We start from the raw sequence: 18,829 nt of genomic DNA, 5'->3' as shown, positions 1-18,829 counted from the left end.
ATCCAGGGTTTATTCTGCTGATCTCAGTGAATGCGTGGCGGTATTAGCAACCTTTCCTTCTGAAATGTCAGACTGCTCAACGTACAGGTAGAGCAGTAATCCAATCACAGCTGGCAGTTGAATGTGTGATCTTTCTTTCATCAGTGTCAGGTAAACATCATCCGCAGAAGCAAATCTTGCACCGGCTTATTGTAAGACAACAAAGACCATATTTAGTTTAATTTGAGGATAAGAGCATTGGACTGGACAACACAGTTATATATATATGTAACTTATATATAACTTATATATATATATATATATATATATATATATATATATATATATATATATATATATATATATATAATATTTTAATGTGGATATATAAATTACATGTGTGCATCTAAGAGGCCATTTACACCTTTTCTGTCATCAGATTGCAATCAGACCACTTAGAAGTACAGGTGTAAACGCCCCCAAGACACATTGAAGACGGATTGCAATCTGATCGGCCAAACCACCTCCGGAGGGGTTCAGGGATGCATTGTGTACACATTGAACGCAAGTGTAAATGCAATGTGTCCTCTCAATCTGCAGACAGCAACTGCATGCGGATTGAGAGGACACTCATTTTGGGTGATCAGATTGCTATCAGATTGCAATCTGATCACCCAAAATGCATGCTAATGCCAGGTGTAAATGAAATCAGGCTAATATGGTCAAGCACTATCTGATTGCAATCTGATGACAGAAAACACATGTTAGTGCCAGATGTAAATGGCCTCTGAGTGTAAGGTTGCATGTCTCTGCATACATTTTATTCATGCTAGTATTATACGCTTATATTGTTGGAGTGTGTTTAGTGTGTAGATGTAACACAATGTAACACAATGGCAGAATATATGACTATTTTGGTCATGGGTTTCATACACTTCCTGTAATCAAATATCTAAAAGCAAAAATCTTATGAGATGTGGGGCCCTGGGATAAAATGAAAGTAGGGGTCCGTGGTCTAATTTGTGTCAGATTAGGAGTCCTTGACGTGAGGACATTGTTTTTCCCCCCACACCAGATCTTTTTTCTGACATTTTGGCACAACCCTCTTGGCAGCATTTGTTAGCAGTTCTAGTGCAAGTCAATAGGGGAATTAAACCATTTCTCTCAAAATCACATGCAAGTGTTGTCAAAGATTTCTATTATCCTTATTAAAACTATTGCATGTGGGGTTTCATGTTTATTTTGAGAGATGTGGCTTCAAACCCAATTCGCTTGCACTATATACGAACAAACGGCTCAGCGTGGGGCAGATTTTTCAGAATCAAAACCATGAGCATGAAAATCCTTTGAATGAAGTAACGGGGGGGATTGGTTACTGATCAAAACAATCAGAAAAATATAGGTCTCTCAAAACCAACATCTACATCAAAACATTTTTTAAATCCATTTTTAGGAGTGTTGCCAGGTCACGTAGGGGCAACCTCTGATACCTGTTAGTACACCATCTTGGGTTCAACAGTTTGCATTGTAGCCTATCCCATCGTATTATAAGAGGATCTGAATTGTCAGGTGGTCTGGTAGATTTTTCTTTTTTTTTATGCAATTGCCCACAGAAAAATAGAATATTTTCATAGGCTCACACTGATAGATCTTTTGACTAGTGGCATGCCTTCCAGATACGTTGAGTCATTTATGCGTAGTGTGTCGAGGGTCCTTGCATCAATCTGAGACACAGTATTCAAAATTGAATTTGCCGTACCCTCCCCACGTTAGCAACCATGCAGCCAGGCAAGCACACATCAGCAGAACAGTCATTTGGCAGTTTGCCTGCTCGTTAGGCTAAATGGTAGTTATGCTGTGTTGGCAGCTAATGGCCTGTATCTCCCCGGTCCTCCCTCCCTCGCTCTCTGTTCTCTCTTTCTCTCCTCTTGTCTTCTCACACCCCCAGTAACCGCTGTGTCTTTTTAGCAGCACCCTTTCCATTTTCTCCAAGTGTCATCGATATCATTTTGGGTGTCAGAAGCTCATTATTCTGCGTCAAACTATTTTGGTGGAGATCAGTTGGGGTTGAAATTAAGGTGTGTGTGTGTGTGTGTGTGTGTGTGTGTGTGTGTGTGTGTGTGTGTGTGTGTGAGTGAGTGAGTGAGTGTGTGTGTGCGCATGTACAGTGACCCCTGTTGTCATACTGGGAGAGGCTAGGTGACGGATCACAGAGCAGGAGGGAGCAGTCCCCTGTAGAGCGACCAGACAAGCCGTTAGCCTGCAGTAAAAATAAACCCTGTACACGCCGCATGCCGGCGGTACACGCAATCTGTGTGCAAATTTGTTGCAGTAGACAAAACTCAGTCAGTCCTGATTGCAGGGCTACATCTAACTAGCAAGTTGTGATAAAATTGCACTGATCTGACCCATTGCTTTTACTGTACTACAGAAAATAAAGAAAAACGTGTAGTTTTTGTTATTGTCATTATTAAAGGTTTTAGTAGTTACTTAAACTCTATGCTGCTGCTAATATTGTTCCAGACGTTAACCAATTTTTCCAGTTAAATTATTTCTTTAATTCTATATTTTGAATCAGAGTAATGAAACTCTTTCTTTATTTCACCTTATTTTGAAAGGAATGGTGATTTATCTACAAAATTGCAATACTGTATCTGGCAATAACTAAAATGCCCACTATATTTTATACAGCATTCCTACATCCATATTTTGCTAATGTATACAGTACCATGAGTAGAGTTTGAAAGACAAATTCCCACCCAAACTTTATTTCCACATTCCCGTCACTTTGCTTCATATTGATGCTGAATAAAAGAGCAAATGTGCCCTAACTGATAATGGCCCGGCAATTATTACTCTGTCGAGCTGGTCTCATTCGGCGCACACACCTAAAGCAAACCCACTGATTAAATCATACCGCCCGGTTGACTCATCTGACTTCGCTTGTTTGATTAGAAAGAAAGAAATCTTTGGGAGATTTTGCACCGTGCAGCGAATAATCCATCCCTGGTCTCGTTATCTCGTTAGCGATGTGATGTGCGAGTGAGTGACTGGCGCGCTTAAAGCCTCTTGTAAAGAAGGCTTTTCTCCGTGGCCATGTTGACGACGGCCTGTGAATACGAGAGGGTGTCGAGGAGGAGCTAATCTCCTGCATAAATGATGAAGGCCCGATGAATATTTTAATGGCAACTCGTTTCTTCACCCCCGGCTCCGGCTCTCAGGAAGCGTGTTTGTTCAACGAAAGGTTATTTTAATTTGAACTCTCAAAAAGAAATTTGAAATTGCAAAAATGATTCATTAGGCGCCGCGTCGGGTGTTTGTTTCAAGGCTTCCTGTCTCCCGAACCCCCCCCACCCCACCCCACCCCACCCCACCCCCACGTGTGTCAGCTATCCTGTAGCAGAGATACAGATGCTTTAGGGAGTTAGCTAGCCTGGCTGGCTATAGCTGCACTGATGGAAAGTATCTAACAGCTAGCATGCTGATTAGCTTTGGGACAAGATGGCAGACCAAAACAGAGCCGAGCCTGAGCGCTTTCGCGTCCGTCTGTTTTGTTGTGGATGCAAAATGTGGAGGAGGTAAGAGGACCCCGTGTGTCGATGAGACCTCCTGTGTGTTAGAGGCTGGACTCAGGCAAGGTGGTCAGTTCAGTGTGTGTCCTCCTGGCTTTGTGCGTCTGTGTGTGTGTGTGTGTTTTAAGGGGTTGATAAAGTGTACATCAGTGGGTGTGTGTGTGTGAGAGAGGTTGTGCAGGTTGTGCACGTGAGGAAGTCTGTGTGTATGTGTGTATGGGTATTTGTGTTTTGCAGGCACGTCACATTGTGTGTGTGTGTGTCTGGCAGTGCTAGTTTAATAAGGTCTAGAGTCTGCTCTGTGCCGCGGGGACCCACAGCGGAGGCGACAGGCTTACCTCAGAATGAAACCAATCTGTTTACCCTGCTCGTCTCTCCTGCAAAACGCTCCATTTTCTCCGTCCATAAAGTTAAATGACATTTTCCTCCCGGCGCCCTTATGCCATGTCAAGTACCTCCTGAGTGGCTGCAGTGCAGGCCGGCTCAGATGTCGCTGTGTGTGTGTGTGTGTGTGTGTGTGTGTGTGTGTGTGTGTGTGTGTGTGTGTGTGTGTGTGTGGAGAAACAGAGATCCGAATGGCAGAAGCAAACAGAGCCATGCAACCCTGCACTGCTTGGGGGGGGCTGCTGCGACTATGGGGAAGACGGCTGCTTTGAAGGACATCAGTGATGGATATTACCCCTGAAACAGCTTGATCTCTTCTGCTTCATGTAGGAACCAGCAGTCCTCTTTAGTCAGATGGGAGCTGAGGTGCAGCATTGAGATGACTCAAATCGCAGTGCCCCCCCCCCCTCCTCTGAATATTTGTACTATAGAATAGTGAGTGATCCAGTTTTTGAAAGTAAATCTTGAACAGAACTCCACCCACGCAGCCTTCAAATGGCTTGTCATTCTGCCATAAATGACTGATAAGATGTTCCTTTTTTCCCCTCCTTCTCTGCTCGCAAGGACAGAGTAACACTTCCTCTCGGTTTACCCTCTATCTCTCTCTCTGTTTAGGAGTCTAGCTGCCTGCCAGCAGCAGCCCGGGACTGTGTCCAAACAAATCATGATGATATTAGCTAGATCCTTATTTATGTGTCCCTACTCCTCTCTCTCTCTCTCTCTCCCCCCGCTCACACACACACACACACGCGCACACACACACGCACACGCACACGCACACGCACACACACACACACACACACACACACACACACACACACACATCTCCCCTCTCCTCTCCCTTCTGCTCAGCCCTATTACATATGCATTCATCCTTCCCACTCCACACATTTCCAATCTTCCCCCGGTTAGCTACAACAAACATTACATTTACATATTGATTTCGTAGTTTTAGTCAATGTAAATATGCTGTCATTACAGTAAATTTGAGCTTCTGTTAACATAAGCTCGTCCAGATCTGCGCAGATTAAGGCTGTGATTGCATAATTAATGTGTGCGCTACATATTAATTCCCCCGTCCGTCCATCCGTCCCTCTCTTTCGTCCTCCTCTCCTCCGGTTCTGAGCCCTGATTTAAGTGCCTGCCGCGGCCCTTAAGCCTCCCATTGATATTCAGCCTGACAGACCCAGCCAGCGTTTGCTCAAAACGCTACTTAACCTCACAGCTTATTGTAAATGATGCTTCCAAAACTTGATTCCTCTCCCACCACCACCACCCCCCCCCCACGTCTCTACGTGAAGCACACAAAGTGTCTGCTTTTGCATTGTTCACATCCTCTCCGTCACGTCTCTAAAGCTACTGAGCAAGCGACGCGACGGTGCCAGTCCAGAAAACTCTGCCCCCTTTCAAGCCCCTTCCTCACAGGTGGTTCTGCCGGGCCTGGCCTCTGTTCGGGAAGACGTGGCGTCGACCGTGAGAGGTCGTTGACGTCGGCTGTGAGGTCGTTGACGTTCTCACAGTAGTGGTTGGAGCTCTTTTGGCCCGCCCAAACGTGTGTTGTCCATGCTCTGTTTTGATGTGAGATGTTTCGACTCGCGTGCATTTTCATATCTCACCTAGGGATGTTCACGATAGTAGAATTTCTACTTCGATGCCGATACCCAGGAAAATCTCGATACTCGATACCATTTTTCGATACCACGGTGGGGGGTATGACAACACATCAAGAGGCATAAGAAATAAAGACAGATGGATGGACAGATGTACGCATCTCCATCATCTAGGCCCAATAAAAACTCATTAAAAACGTTGCACTTACACAGCAGATTACCCCTGCTCTACTCATCAGCCTATCACAACACAGCAGATTACCCCTGCTCTACTCATCAGCCTATCAGAACACTGAGCTTGTTGAAGCAACAGATACCCACCAATGATAGGGAGGGAGAAATCAGTAGTATGTTTGATTTTTCATTCAGAGAAACCACTGCTGGTATCCATACTGTTGCAAATGAGTATTGTATCCGTTTCAAATTTTTTAGTATTGACAGACAGCCAATGACAAGCTGATAACCACGCCCATTTGGGGGACCGGAAGAGTCCCATTTCTTATTATTGGCGGAGCCTGCAATGAGGTGTCTTTATCTATATTATAGGTATCTGGTACCGTCCTCCATATTCGAGTAGCTGTTGTGAAAGCCAGAAATCTCAGCACCTGGCGGTCGTTGAGTCATCGGTATCGACCAAGCCTCAGATATGGTGACTTTGTGCTATTGGATAATGAAATCTTACGTAATGCACCTTTTAAAGAAGATATGGAAACCTCTGCCTCTTTCTTCTGTGCCTGTTTTATAACCACCAGATTTAATAGCACTAATAGCCAATTGTTGTGGACTCCATGTTGTTACTGTGCAGGTGGTCATAGCTCTGACGGCCTGCTGTGCTGAGTGGAGCTGTAGCCAGGCTTGTTAAGGCACAGCTAGTGGTGTTGGCTACTAGCCCCCGGAGGAGTGACAGCAGTCGGCCTGCTCCCTCCCGCTCAGCAGGCTACCGTGATCAGACTGACTAGTCTCAGCTTGCCCTTCACTTGACTCCAGCGCGTCGGCCATCAAAGCCCTCGCAGTAGGCGACTAGGCGCCGTAGGGCAGCTCCCCGAAAATGTGACTCGACACAGCTGACGTGAACAGCGCAAGTATACTATAATGTAGGTTTGGGAGATAACAAGAGAGAGTGAACGCTATGACCAAGTACATGCACTACATTCTCTCCTTGGGCTAACTTCTAGTCATTGAAATCCTAGTGAAATCACACAGTTTACTCATTTTGCTGGGGACGCCCCTGCTACAACCTCAGGCCTTGTGTGGAGTTGATTGATTTCTATTGGTGCTGGTCATGACTGACAGTCCGCATCAACAGGCCTGAATCGTTGCCTGAAGATTGGGTATGGCGGCCGTATCGATTATGTCTGGCTGTATACCATTGGTGGTGTAGTTAAGAATGTCATACGGAAACCGACCTGGGATGCTAATTCTAGGTGAAGGCTACGTTCCAAGGCTAATGGCTGTTACACTTCAAGACCGATGCGAATATACAGCAGGAAATTGCGATGCGAATTTTGACCCACCTGTCAATCACAGCAACAGATGTGTACACGTCAGACGCGAATTTCCGAAAAATCGTGGTTAGCTGTGGTATGCACGGTTGCATTGACTGATATAGGTTCTAGAAATATGATTGACATGCGAATTAATCTCACGAAAATAACACTCCCGGTGTGTAAGGAAGGACCTTAAGGCTAAGATAATGCTAGGTTGATGGAAGGCTTTAGATGGTGAGGTAAAATGGAGTTGTGCGGTGGTGTTTCTAGGACGCTGGATTACATCGTGAAGCCTTCTTGAGGTGTGGTGGGGGCGGGGCTAACTTAACGAAACATCGGTGAAAGAATGTGCCCACTTGAGAACCCCAATGACATGCTGCATACTGCTGTTGGCTAGGGTAGGTAACTGCTGATTGGACCATCTGTGGAATGACTGTAGATCTATGACGGTGTAGCCTGATGTCTCCTATGGTGTTACATCTGATGGTGGTTATATCACTCGTTTGTTTGCTTGTTTTTAATCTGCATTGGGCTTCTATTTACCTTGGATTTTGGCACGAGGGATAGTAACATCTTGTCCTGTGTATTAATGAATTCTTTCTGTCTATCTCTGTTCAGTGCCCTCCCAGAGTCGCTAAACCAGAACTTCCTGCTGGTGATCAGTCATCGCGAGGCCCAGAGGGACTACAGCCTCAACTTCCCCGGCTCCAGAACCATACAGGAGGTCAGAAACTACACAAACAAACACACAAGCGCACACACACATCATACAGGACATCAGAAATGCACGCCCACAATACGGAGGGTCAGAAACGCACGCACACATGCACACACACACACACACACACACACACACACACACACACACACACACACACACACACACACACACACACACACACACACACACACACACGTAGTAAACTAGAACACAGCACAGGACAGTCTGTCCCCTGTCCAAAATAACAAACTAGACCTACAGTCTAAACAGCTTGTCTCTGGCAGTCATGCACTTTCCCTCTCACACATAGCGGTACTTTATATCATTGTACCTGATTCTACTTTCCCTTCATGCAGCTTTCATTCCATTTGCCAGACATTGCTAGTCTATCTCAGCCATCGATTCATTATTCATCACAAATGATCACATTTCCGAGCACATAATTACTCTCACAGCTGCGCTCTGGTACACTCCCCCCCCCCCCCCCCCCCCACACACACACACACACACACACACACACACACCATGCGTCCCTCTTGTCTCTCTCCAGTCTCAACAGTGGAGGCGGTGCTCTAAATGACTGAACACTGATCTAGTCATGTGGGAGCGATGGAGGGGGACTGAAAGTACATTCATTTTCTTCACCTGTAACTAAACAGTGGATTTGGTAGCATAATGAAATATTCACCGTTCATTCACACTAGACTCCAGTGTGAAGGCAGTCCGCCTTCCTACCCATCATTTATTACTGTCACAACTGCATCGGGAAGGGGGAGGGGCAGGGGGGGGGGGGGCGCAGTGGTGGCCTAAAGGTTATAGAAGCGAGCTTGTGACCGGAATGTTGTAGGTTCAATCCCCGGGACCGGCAGGATAAATCTGGGTGGGGAAAGTGAAAAGGCATCACTTGCCCCTCCCTCATTACCACCACCGACGTGCCCTTGAGCAAGGCCCATGACCCCAACCGCACCCCGGCTTTATAAGGTGCAATGACGCATATAGAGAGCTGACATCATAATAGAGAAGCTGATACAGAGGCATAGTACAGTTCATTTTAAATCAATTAAAATAAACGTCCCATCTTCATAAGTATATTGTAGTCTTGCGCTGCACACTCGTGCCTTGTCCTGTCCTGTTCCTAACCCCCCTGCAGAGAGGGAGACCTGAGCCGGTGTCATTTATTATTCACAGTGGGTAGCCTGCTGTCACAGGTGAGGGGAAACAAGCTCCCCGAGGACCGAGTGGGGAGTGGGTCTCTCTCTTGATCATTATCTCACAGGCAAATTAACTGATCATCATGTTGTACTGAAAACACTGATGAATGGCATCTATCAGAGTTGAGATATTATCACTCTGTAATTCTGTGGTGGTTTGGGATCATTTTAACTTCCTATTTTTCAGATTGGGTTTCCTTTATGGAGCATGCCTGTTACATTCCAGGCTCATTATTTCTTCTCTCACTTAGCAGCAACTTGATTCCACTCGGTGAAATTGCTTCGTCCTCCTAAGCCTCGTGGCTTTGTGCCCCTGTCCCCTACAGCCCGCTGCTGCCTGGGCCTGGCTCCTCCTCAGCGCTGCCTGGGCCTGGCTCCTCAGCGCTGCCTGGACCTGGCTCCTCAGCAGCGCTGCCTGGGCCTGGCTCCTCAGCAGCGCTGCCTGGGCCTGGCTCCTCAGCAGCGCTGCCTGTGCCTGGCTCCTCAGCAGCGCTGCCTGGGCCTGGCTCCTCAGCACTGCCTGGGCCTGTGGCTTCTCAGCGCTGCCTGGGCCTGGCTCCTCAGCACTGCCTGGGCCTGGCTCCTCAGCGCTGCCTGGGCCTGGCTCCTCAGCGCTGCCTGGGCCTGGCTCCTCAGCAGCGCTGCCTGGGCCTGGCTCCTCAGTGCTGCCTGGGCCTGGCTCCTCAGTGCTGCCTGGGCCTGGCTCCTCAGCAGCGCTGCCTGGGCCTGGCTCCTCAGCAGCGCTGCCTGGGCCTGGCTCCTCAGCGCTGCCTGGGCCTGGCTCCTCAGTGCTGCCTGGGCCCGGCTCCTCAGCAGCGCTGCCTGGGCCTGGCTCCTCAGCAGCGCTGCCTGGGCCTGGCTCCTCAGCAGCGCTGCCTGGGCCTGGCTCCTCAGCAGCGCTGCCTGGGCCTGGCTCCTCAGCAGCGCTGCCTGTGCCTGGCTCCTCAGCAGCGCTGCCTGGGCCTGGCTCCTCAGCGCTGCCTGGGCCTGGCTCCTCAGCGCTGCCTGGGCCTGGCTCCTCAGCGCAGGCGACCATTACAGTCATAATAATCAGCCTACTAGCAGGGCTTGTAATGGTGCTAATTGAACAGATTAGTACAGCCAGGTTCTGAACTGGGGGAGGCAACTTCCCTCCCTGCTTTTCTCTCCCTCCTCCCTCTTCTCTCCCTCCCTCTCTCCTCCCTCCTCATCTCTCTCTCTTCTCAGGCAGATGGTTTTGATGAGCGCCCACTGTGAACCTTAAGTGTTTCTGCTGGGATTACAAACACTGGGGAGGGGTCCCTGTGGTGTGGTGGTGGTGGGGGGGAGACCATGGACACAGAAAGGAGGGAAAGGACTGCCGGCTTGGTGGGGGGGGGGGGGGGGGGGGGCTGTCAGGGGCCATAGGGGATGGAGACGGGACAATGCGGCCTCAAACAGGCCTCCATGTCGTGGTCTTTTCCTCACGCATGCTTGTCTTTAGGCGTCCCGAGACCCCCTGCGGTGAAAATGAGGCCCAGAACTTTAACCTGCACAGATCTGCACTCTGTTTGCCCCGTGTTGACCATTACTCTTTATATATTTACTCTTTAGACAGGGAACAGCGCCTCCTTTCCTTTCCACCCGAATGTGTTGGGACGTAATACATCATTACAGCATGTGGACACACACACCATCTGCAGACTGATGAGAGGGTTCAATAACTAGTGTGGAGAGCTACAGGTGCAATTGGCCTGCGAGTAAAGGCAATCAAATTAGTGTTATATAGTTGTGGGTGATCTCATTGAGGTTTGCCTTGGAGTGGTTGTTGACGCTCATAGTAAGGACTAGGAGTAAGGACTAGGAGTAAGGACTAGGAGTAAGGACTAGGAGTGGTATGTGGAACAGTGAAATAAAGACACAAACAAGAGGGGGGGGTGTTGCATTTCTCTCATAAGAAGACCGGAGAAGAATGCAACAAAGAAGAAGTAACACACCATATTCAGCCAGTCTGCCTGTCCTTTCTGCTCATACTGTGTCCACTCACAGACACACATGGACTCCACTACAGAGCCGCGTTCTCTCGCCCGTCCTCCCTTTTGTCTTAGCAGAAGACTGGCCGACGGGCCCTGCATGTGCATATCAATGGGGATAGAGTCCTGTCTTCTTGTTTGTCTTTGCCTTGTGGCTCCCAGGGAACTGCCCCCCCCCCCCATCTCTATCCCTCCATTCTCCATCCCTCTCTCTCACCAGTTGTCCCTTCTCTCCAGCCTCTCCCTCTCTCTCCATCTCTACAACCCCTCAGGGCTGTGTAGACTCTGATTGGCATTCCCAGACAAGAGTGTGGGGGTAAGTTGCTGGCTAGCTCGCGGGCTAAGCTGGAGAGCAAATGTTTGCCAGGGAAGTAAGAGGGTAGAATAGGGGTGGCCGCTGGGTCCCGGGACGTCCGTGACCATACCAGTTGTCCCAGGGATTTCCCTTCTCTACTGCCCCACGGGGCCCGTCCCTACCCCGCAGCTGGGGGAGGGGGGCGGGGGGGTGGGGGTGCATATAGGAACCAAACGCAGGCGGGACAACAGAGCAACAAGGAAGGATAGATAGAAAAATAGGAATGAAAGAAAGGCATCTGGTGCTCAAGGGACACACAGAGAAAGAGAGAGAGAAAGCGAGAGAGAGAGCTTGTGACTGTTTTAACAGCAACCTTTTCTTCTCTTTGATTTCCTTCCAGCCAGGGATTACAGGCACTTGGCATTTACAGTGATTGGATCATTAATTTTGCCGTGCGGTGTGTTTGCCCAGCAGTTCAGCACCACAGCCCAGTCTAGCAAATGCGGCGTATAACCGGCTCATACATGCTGCTTCGTCACAGCCTCGGCAACAGCATCTGATTTTGTTTAAGACTTTGATTTTAAATTCGGATATTCATACAGGCGTTCCTTTTTACATTTTAGCGTCTGTAAGCTCGTGCATGTAGTTCAAACTCTGGCCATGCAAAATAAATGTCTAAGCATGTAACCACACTTTTACCAACCGCTGGTCTCTTTCCATTTTGGCGTCAGCTCAGTATCCTGTAATGATATCTGAACCAAAAAAAAAAACTCTCTCGTAACGGACAAGCCCCTCTTTTATTGTCACACGAACACCACAACACATGCATGCGGCCACAACACACTCATGCTGACGGTGGCCGGTGAAAAGTGTCCTCTGCATTTAACCCATCCAGGCATGTCCTTTCCTCCGAGGGGCAGGCCAGGAGCAGTGGTCGCTTTCTCGTACAGCGCCCGGGGACCAACTTCGGATGTTGTCGTCACTGGTCGGATGACGATGACGATCTGATCTTCTGCATGTTTTTAGTGGGGGGGTTATATACGGAGGAACCCCCCTGGGGGAGCACGGGAAGAACATGCAAACTCCACACAGAGAGAAAGGCCCTTACGACGAGATAACCCACCTGGGCAGTAGGCACTGAAGATGTGCCCATTAATTTATGTTCTTAAAGCAAATTTAAGTTAGTAATTATAAGCTCCAAATTACCATGTCAAATGTGTCATTTGGAAATCAATGAAATAAGAAATACTATCGTTCAATTTGTGGTAGTTGAACTTACTTTCACTAGTGAGATGGGTTTTCATGGCAGACAGGGGGCAGCATTAGACAGTACTGATCCCCACAGTATGGCCGCTGTGGCCAGCATATTCACACTATGGGGCATTGTGACTGAGGTCTAGGCACTACAACCAAAACTTACACTACCTATACCATACATGGGCAACATACGGCCCGCGGGCCGTATGCGGCCCGCCGGCGCCCCCTGTGTGGCCCGCGATGGAATTGCAAAAAAAAAAAAAAAAAAAAAAATTTTTTTTTTTTTTTTTTTTTTTTTACAGTGCACCTGAACGCAACATGCAAGATACCCGCTGAATAAGTGTCCAAATGTTCATGTCATTCTGGCCAATACTCTTCTGTTATAGCATTTCAGTCTGGAATATGGAATATATTTCAATAATATTTATGACTAAAAGGCTAAAAGTAATCTCATGTGTAAGAAATGACTGTTCTACATTGAAGTAGAAATTTTAATAATTAACTTGTTGGTTTTGGATTTATTTAGCTTCAAGAGTGCATTTTTGTTCTTGTGTGACCCTCAACACAGGCTTTGAGAATCCCGGGCCACTTACTGATACTTAAGCTTAAAATAACCCACTCATATTCTGGTTTATTTCAAGAAAAACATTTCGGCTAGTGGAAATTCGAATTGGCTGGTAACTTTAAAATCTAGCAGCCATATTGGCAGGTGGTCAAAAAAGTTAATTTCAAGCACTGAAGAGGGAGAGACATAGGAGTGAGTGAGAAAAGGATCAAATATTGGTGGTTAAGACTGAATAATGACATCACAACTGTCAATTTAAAATGAGTTATTCCTCTAAACCTGGCTTCAAATGCCCAAAATGTTTCGCGCTGGCGCCGTTCAGCCCTCAGCAAAAACTGGTAGCGAGGACATTTTTTTGTGGCCCTCTCTATCATCAAAGTTGCCCATCCATGGGTTACGGCGTGACAATATTTGTTCGGCCCCCGGCAACAATCTGGGTTTCTCATGTGGCCCCCCATGAAAAACAGTTGCCCACCCCTGACCTATACAAATGAGGGCCAAGGCACTACGTCACCTCCTCTCAATCTGCTATATTTTTTTTTGCATCACTAAATTGGATTGCTTTATGTTCAACTACTTTTGTTCTTTTTAAAGTCGTTGATACTATTGCATCAGCTTGTGCTCCAAGTACCATCCTTTAGTTTTCATTCAGTTGGTCAGAAAAGCTCTCTGTAATTAACTGCAGTTTGTGGCTGTGTAGTTTCAGGTGGTTAGGCCCGCTGTGTTGTCTTTCTGCGGCGAGGTCAGGTTCTCCGCTGCCAGGTGGGCCTTTTAATGTCCGCCTCCACTCTCCTCTCCACCTCCTCCTCCACTCTCCTCTCCATCTCCTCCTCCACTCTCCTCTCCATCTCCTCCTCCACTCTCCTCTCCATCTCCTCCTCCACTCTCCTCTCCATCTCCTCCTCCACTCTCCTCTCCATCTCCTCCTCCACTCTTCTCTCCATCTCCTCCTCCACTCTCCTCTCCATCTCCATCTCCTCCTCCACTCTCCTCTCCATCTCCTCCTCCACTCTCCTCTCCATCTCCTCCTCCACTCTCCTCTCCATCTCCTCCTCCACTCTTCTCTCCATCTCCTCCTCCACTCTCCTCTCCATCTCCATCTCCTCCTCCACTCTCCTCTCCATCTCCTCCTCCACTCTCCTCTCCATCGCCTCCTCCACTCTCCTCTCCCTCTCCTCTCCATCTCCTCCTCCACTCTCCTCTCCATCTCCTCCTCCCCTCTCCATCTCCTCCTCCTCCTCCTCCTCCTCCTCCTCCTCCTCCTCCTCCTCCTCCACCTCCTCCTACTCCTCCGCCTCTCTCACCTTCACTCTCTCCATGGTGGGTGCGTTAGTTTGTTGTTTCTCTGATGCTGCTTTAACCTCTGACTGCAGCCTCTTCATTACTAGTGTTTATGCCTCTCCTCTCCTCTCTTTCTCCCCTCTATTCATCGGCCGGCCGGCCGCTCGGTCAGTCAAATCCCTGTAGTCCGGCTGGTCAAACATAGATATTACACTCTGTAATAACACTGGCCACCCGGCCTGACCCCCAGCGCAGCTATCCTGCCCATAGCTTCTCTTCATAAGGATAGAAGCACCGAGCGCTGTGTGCTGTGGGATTTAGGAGAGGAAGACGGAGGACCGACTGTGTCACTGCTTTATCATTGTTTTTTTCCCCTTCACAGTTGTACTGTGGAGTGCTTTTTGTGTGCCAGCGCAAATAAATTATATATTTTGTGAGAGTGATAACTTTAGATAGAACATCATTTTTTGATGCCTTGACAGATGGATAAAGGCTGATTTTGAAATATATAATTCTTTGCCATTGGCTAATCATAATCTTTTTGGTCTTACAGTTGCTATGTTTATGAGTTTATGTTCTCAGTCACACACACACACACGCACACACACACACACACACACGCACGCAAAGTGCAGTAATATAAAATACAATAGGACTTTGCGCCCAAGCCAAGTCCGCCCCTTCATAGTTCAGTGTTTTTGCAGCGCCTTTCCTGCTTTCCCTGACATTGGCTTTGACTTTGTGTTTGTAGCGTTCTTGAAGTTTCCACCTCCGTGACCAGCAGCCTTGCGTTGTGCCCAAGGATACATCGTGTCCCCACAGCGCCGCTTCCAAAGGCAGGATTTGACCTGTGTGTGCGCGGACTGGAGGGAGCTTTCCCTCCACAATAGACAGTTGTCTCAGCATCAGTGTCCAGCCCCCGCGGGCCCTACAGGGCGCCATTCTGCGGAAGTAATGCACTAGAATCCGCGGCCGCCGGCGCTCAGACGCCGACGCCGGGCGCTTTGATCACCTTCGGCTGGCGCACATCAGGCTGGCGTCGGGGCTTTAAAGCAACAAACCCCGCGCTGGACGGTGAAACGCGGGCGCTCGGCGGGACAGGCGCTGCCGCTCTGCTAACTGTTTAAAAAGCACGGAATGTTATTAAGTGACGCAGATAGAGCGTCCGCGCGTGAATGGGAGAAGAGAAATACTGTTCATTTCAGAGTGTGGGGCTGTTGTTGCTGAGCATTAGTCCAGGCATCCCAGGAATGCTGATAACACTGGCTTTCTCTTTCTGCAACCCCCCCCCCCCCCCACCACCACCCCTCATCTTCTCCTCCATTCTCTTCCTCCATCCCTGTTAGTCTTCATGTCGCTGGACAGACAGTGCCATCATGTAGCTCTTGTTGCTATATTGTATTTACTGTATTTAAAAAAAATCTGAAATTGAAGCACTTCTTCGAAATATATTCATCCACACGCACCCTTTTATTAATCATAAAGGACGTTTAGCTTCATTTGAATTTTAATAGCATTTAATAGTGCCCTTTTTATGACAGAATTAGATTCAGAGATTCAGAGAGCTGAGTAGTGATTTATTGTGTTTGTAATTTGTTTGATCCTTTCTAATCACTAGGGTTGTGTAGATCTAAAGTCTTCTATATTCTTGAATGAATATATAGTAGTGATTTTAGCTTATGTTTGTGTCTGCAGGTGAAGAGGAATGTTTCAGACTTGACCAACATCCCAGTGCGGCACCAACAGTGGGACGGATGGCCTGCCTCAGCATCTGATGATTCTGTAAGACACACACACACACACACACACACACACACACACACACACACACACACGTACACGCCCAAACGCACACAAACACACACAAAATATATTAATGAATTAAACAGTTAGCCACAAATGTACATCTCTGGGCATCTCTCCACATTGCCGTGGAAAAATGTCTATAGCACATGCTTCTATATTTGCCCTATTGTATCTTTTACATAGCCATCACCCATCACTGGTTCATGACATAAAAAAAACAATCTCAGTGCATTTTTACACCTACCTTGTTTGGTTCATTTGAATCGCACTAGAATTTATTTTCCCCCTTGGTGCGGTTCATTTGAGCAGTTGTGGATGCAGCAATCGAACTCTGGTGCTCACCAGAAGTGGACCAAGCAACAGCACCGAAACCTCGCTGGAGACGTGGTCTCGGTGTGGTTCCAAAAGAACTCTGGTACGGTTCGTTTGTGGTGTGAACATGAGCTGACCTCGATGTGGGAGGGTTGGCATCCTGCCAGATTGGTTTTTTCCTGGTGTCAAACCAAACCAAACCAGCTGAAAAACTAAACAATGTATCATTCTCACGTCTGGTCTAAAACAAGGAACCAGACTAGGCAGGTCTGAAAACACCCCTAAAGGTTGTCAAAAGCCCAACACAGATGAAAGCTCATCATTATACTTATGGATTTACAATTATGTTGAGAACAGTAAATTGCAGTGGAAACTGTTTCACACCTGTAATCCATGCTAAAGGCATCTGTCAAAAGCAGAAGAGTAAGATGTTGAAGCTAATTAAGATGTCAAAGAGGGTCGCCGTCCCGTGTCCTGCATCTGTGGACGTTAAAGCTCACATCATTGAGTCTCCCTGACCTCTCGCGCCCCAGGGTCACTCTTCCCAGCCATTCACCCTGCTCATAGTCAAGCTGATCAGAAGCGGGCCTCATACAGAACCTTGAAGAACCCCTGACCCCTTTTGTCTCACGCCTTCTTTGACAGCATATGTGTTCCCATGCTAATTGTATGGGCTGGTTTATTATGCTACATTGTGGAGCTGTTGTGCACACATTCTTGTGTTAGCCCTCAGCTAACATTTTCTTTTTTTGATCTCTGTGATTTTACTTTTGACTGTGTAGTTTTTTGGTGGTGTTATATTTATCTTATACCTAAACTGGCTCTATGCCACCGAAGACAGTTGACTACAAAGTTTCTATTTTAAGCTTTAAAGGAAAATTCTGTTTTTTTACACCCTGGACCTTATTTCCAGCTTTAAATATGATGTTTAAGTCACCCTGACAACTTTGGTTTGATTAGCATCAGCAGAAACGATAATCAGCTTGAACTGCGACCTCAAAACGAGGAAAACAGTGCATGTGAAATACCTGTATTTATGTCTTGTAAATATTATTTATACTTATTTTCAGACACACAGCAGGTCATATGTTTATTATATATGAGAGAGAACGAGATGAGAGCGATCTAATGTACCTCTGTCCTGCCGGTGCGACCCAGCCTGCTCTGTTTGCTGTCAGTCACATAGGTATTCCCGGCTGCAGCTTGCAATCCATATATGACGTTACTCCATATGGGCGGCCATTTAATTCAAGTGAATCATTTATATTCTCTAAAACAGATACATATCATCCGTGTATATATCAAGCTAAGCTACATACTGTACAGCTAACTACAGTGAGTGAACACTGGAAGTGACCCGGATGTACTTATTTTCTTCTTCTTCTTCTTCTGTTTGGTTTTATGGTGGAACAGAAGAAGAAGAATACATTCCTATTTGTGGTCACTAAAGGATAACCTGTTCTGTGTATGCACTGTTTTGATGGATACACTCTATTCTATGAGCCGCCCATTATCCATCATTCAAATGCTCTTGTCAAAGTGAACGAACAATAAGTGCACCTGTTTTTACTCTTTTAAGTCGAGCGTTTAACATTTAGTGATGAAAGCAGATACATTCGCATCCGTTAATGTGCCTGAAGGGGCAAAGGACAAAAGGTTATACGTCCTTTCTCTGTAGCCGATTGTTTGCTTTATTTTGTTGTGTTACAGCTAAGAGCAGACAATTCTAAAGCCAAACCATACAGCTACGATGTGGATTTATTAATGTTAGCATTACCTTTGTAGACCTCAAGGTAGGTGTTCAGTAACAGCCTGGAATTGCAACAAAATACAACTCTTGGTTCAAATGTGAAAGCACTTTGTGGGCATGTGGTGGCCTCAGTTTAGAATGAAAGTGTTGTATCATGTCACATTGTCACCACATCACTTACGTTTCCAACTTGCAGCCTCAACCACTGGCACTGGATGGCTTTCCTGTTCACGTTAGTAGAGGAAGTGTGCTACCCACAGCCATCGAAAAAGAAAAAAAATCATGCTATGTGTTCAGGATGTTGGTGCACCGAGGAGCAATAGATCTGATCTTATCTGATCCTTTTTCCTTATATTTACCAGAGAGAGAGGAAGCGTGTGGGCGACATTTGTTTGAAATATCGGATACATTGGTTTTGTGTATTTTGGGATTTTAACTGGTCTCAAAAAATATAGTGGATTTGTGTTAAGTAAGAAATACTGGAATACTAGAATAATAGCAAGAGTTTAAGAAGAAAAGTGGTTTTATGAAGCCCGTTTCCCTCACTTCAATAGCTCAGGGCTTTGAGAGCGCATCCATGAGGACACTGATTTATAAAGCAAATAAAA

At 47.0% G+C, this 18,829-nt stretch overlaps 1 protein-coding gene across 1 annotated transcript in view; it reads left to right on the top strand.

Moving 5' to 3' along the window:
* The window catches only part of faf1 (Fas (TNFRSF6) associated factor 1), a 98,510-nt gene that overhangs the window by 21,989 nt on the left and 57,692 nt on the right, over positions 1 to 18,829 (top strand). The window contains exons 7-8 of the mRNA XM_083646967.1: positions 7,651 to 7,756; positions 16,049 to 16,135. Coding sequence (XP_083503093.1) covers positions 7,651 to 7,756; positions 16,049 to 16,135 — 193 coding nt within the window. The remainder of the gene's footprint in view (positions 1 to 7,650; positions 7,757 to 16,048; positions 16,136 to 18,829) is intronic.

Source organism: Poromitra crassiceps, assembly GCF_964638095.1.
Source record: "Poromitra crassiceps genome assembly, chromosome: 12".
In the NCBI taxonomy this organism is placed as follows: Eukaryota; Metazoa; Chordata; class Actinopteri; order Beryciformes; family Melamphaidae; genus Poromitra; species Poromitra crassiceps.
This window is presented reverse-complemented; position numbering and strand designations above follow the sequence as displayed.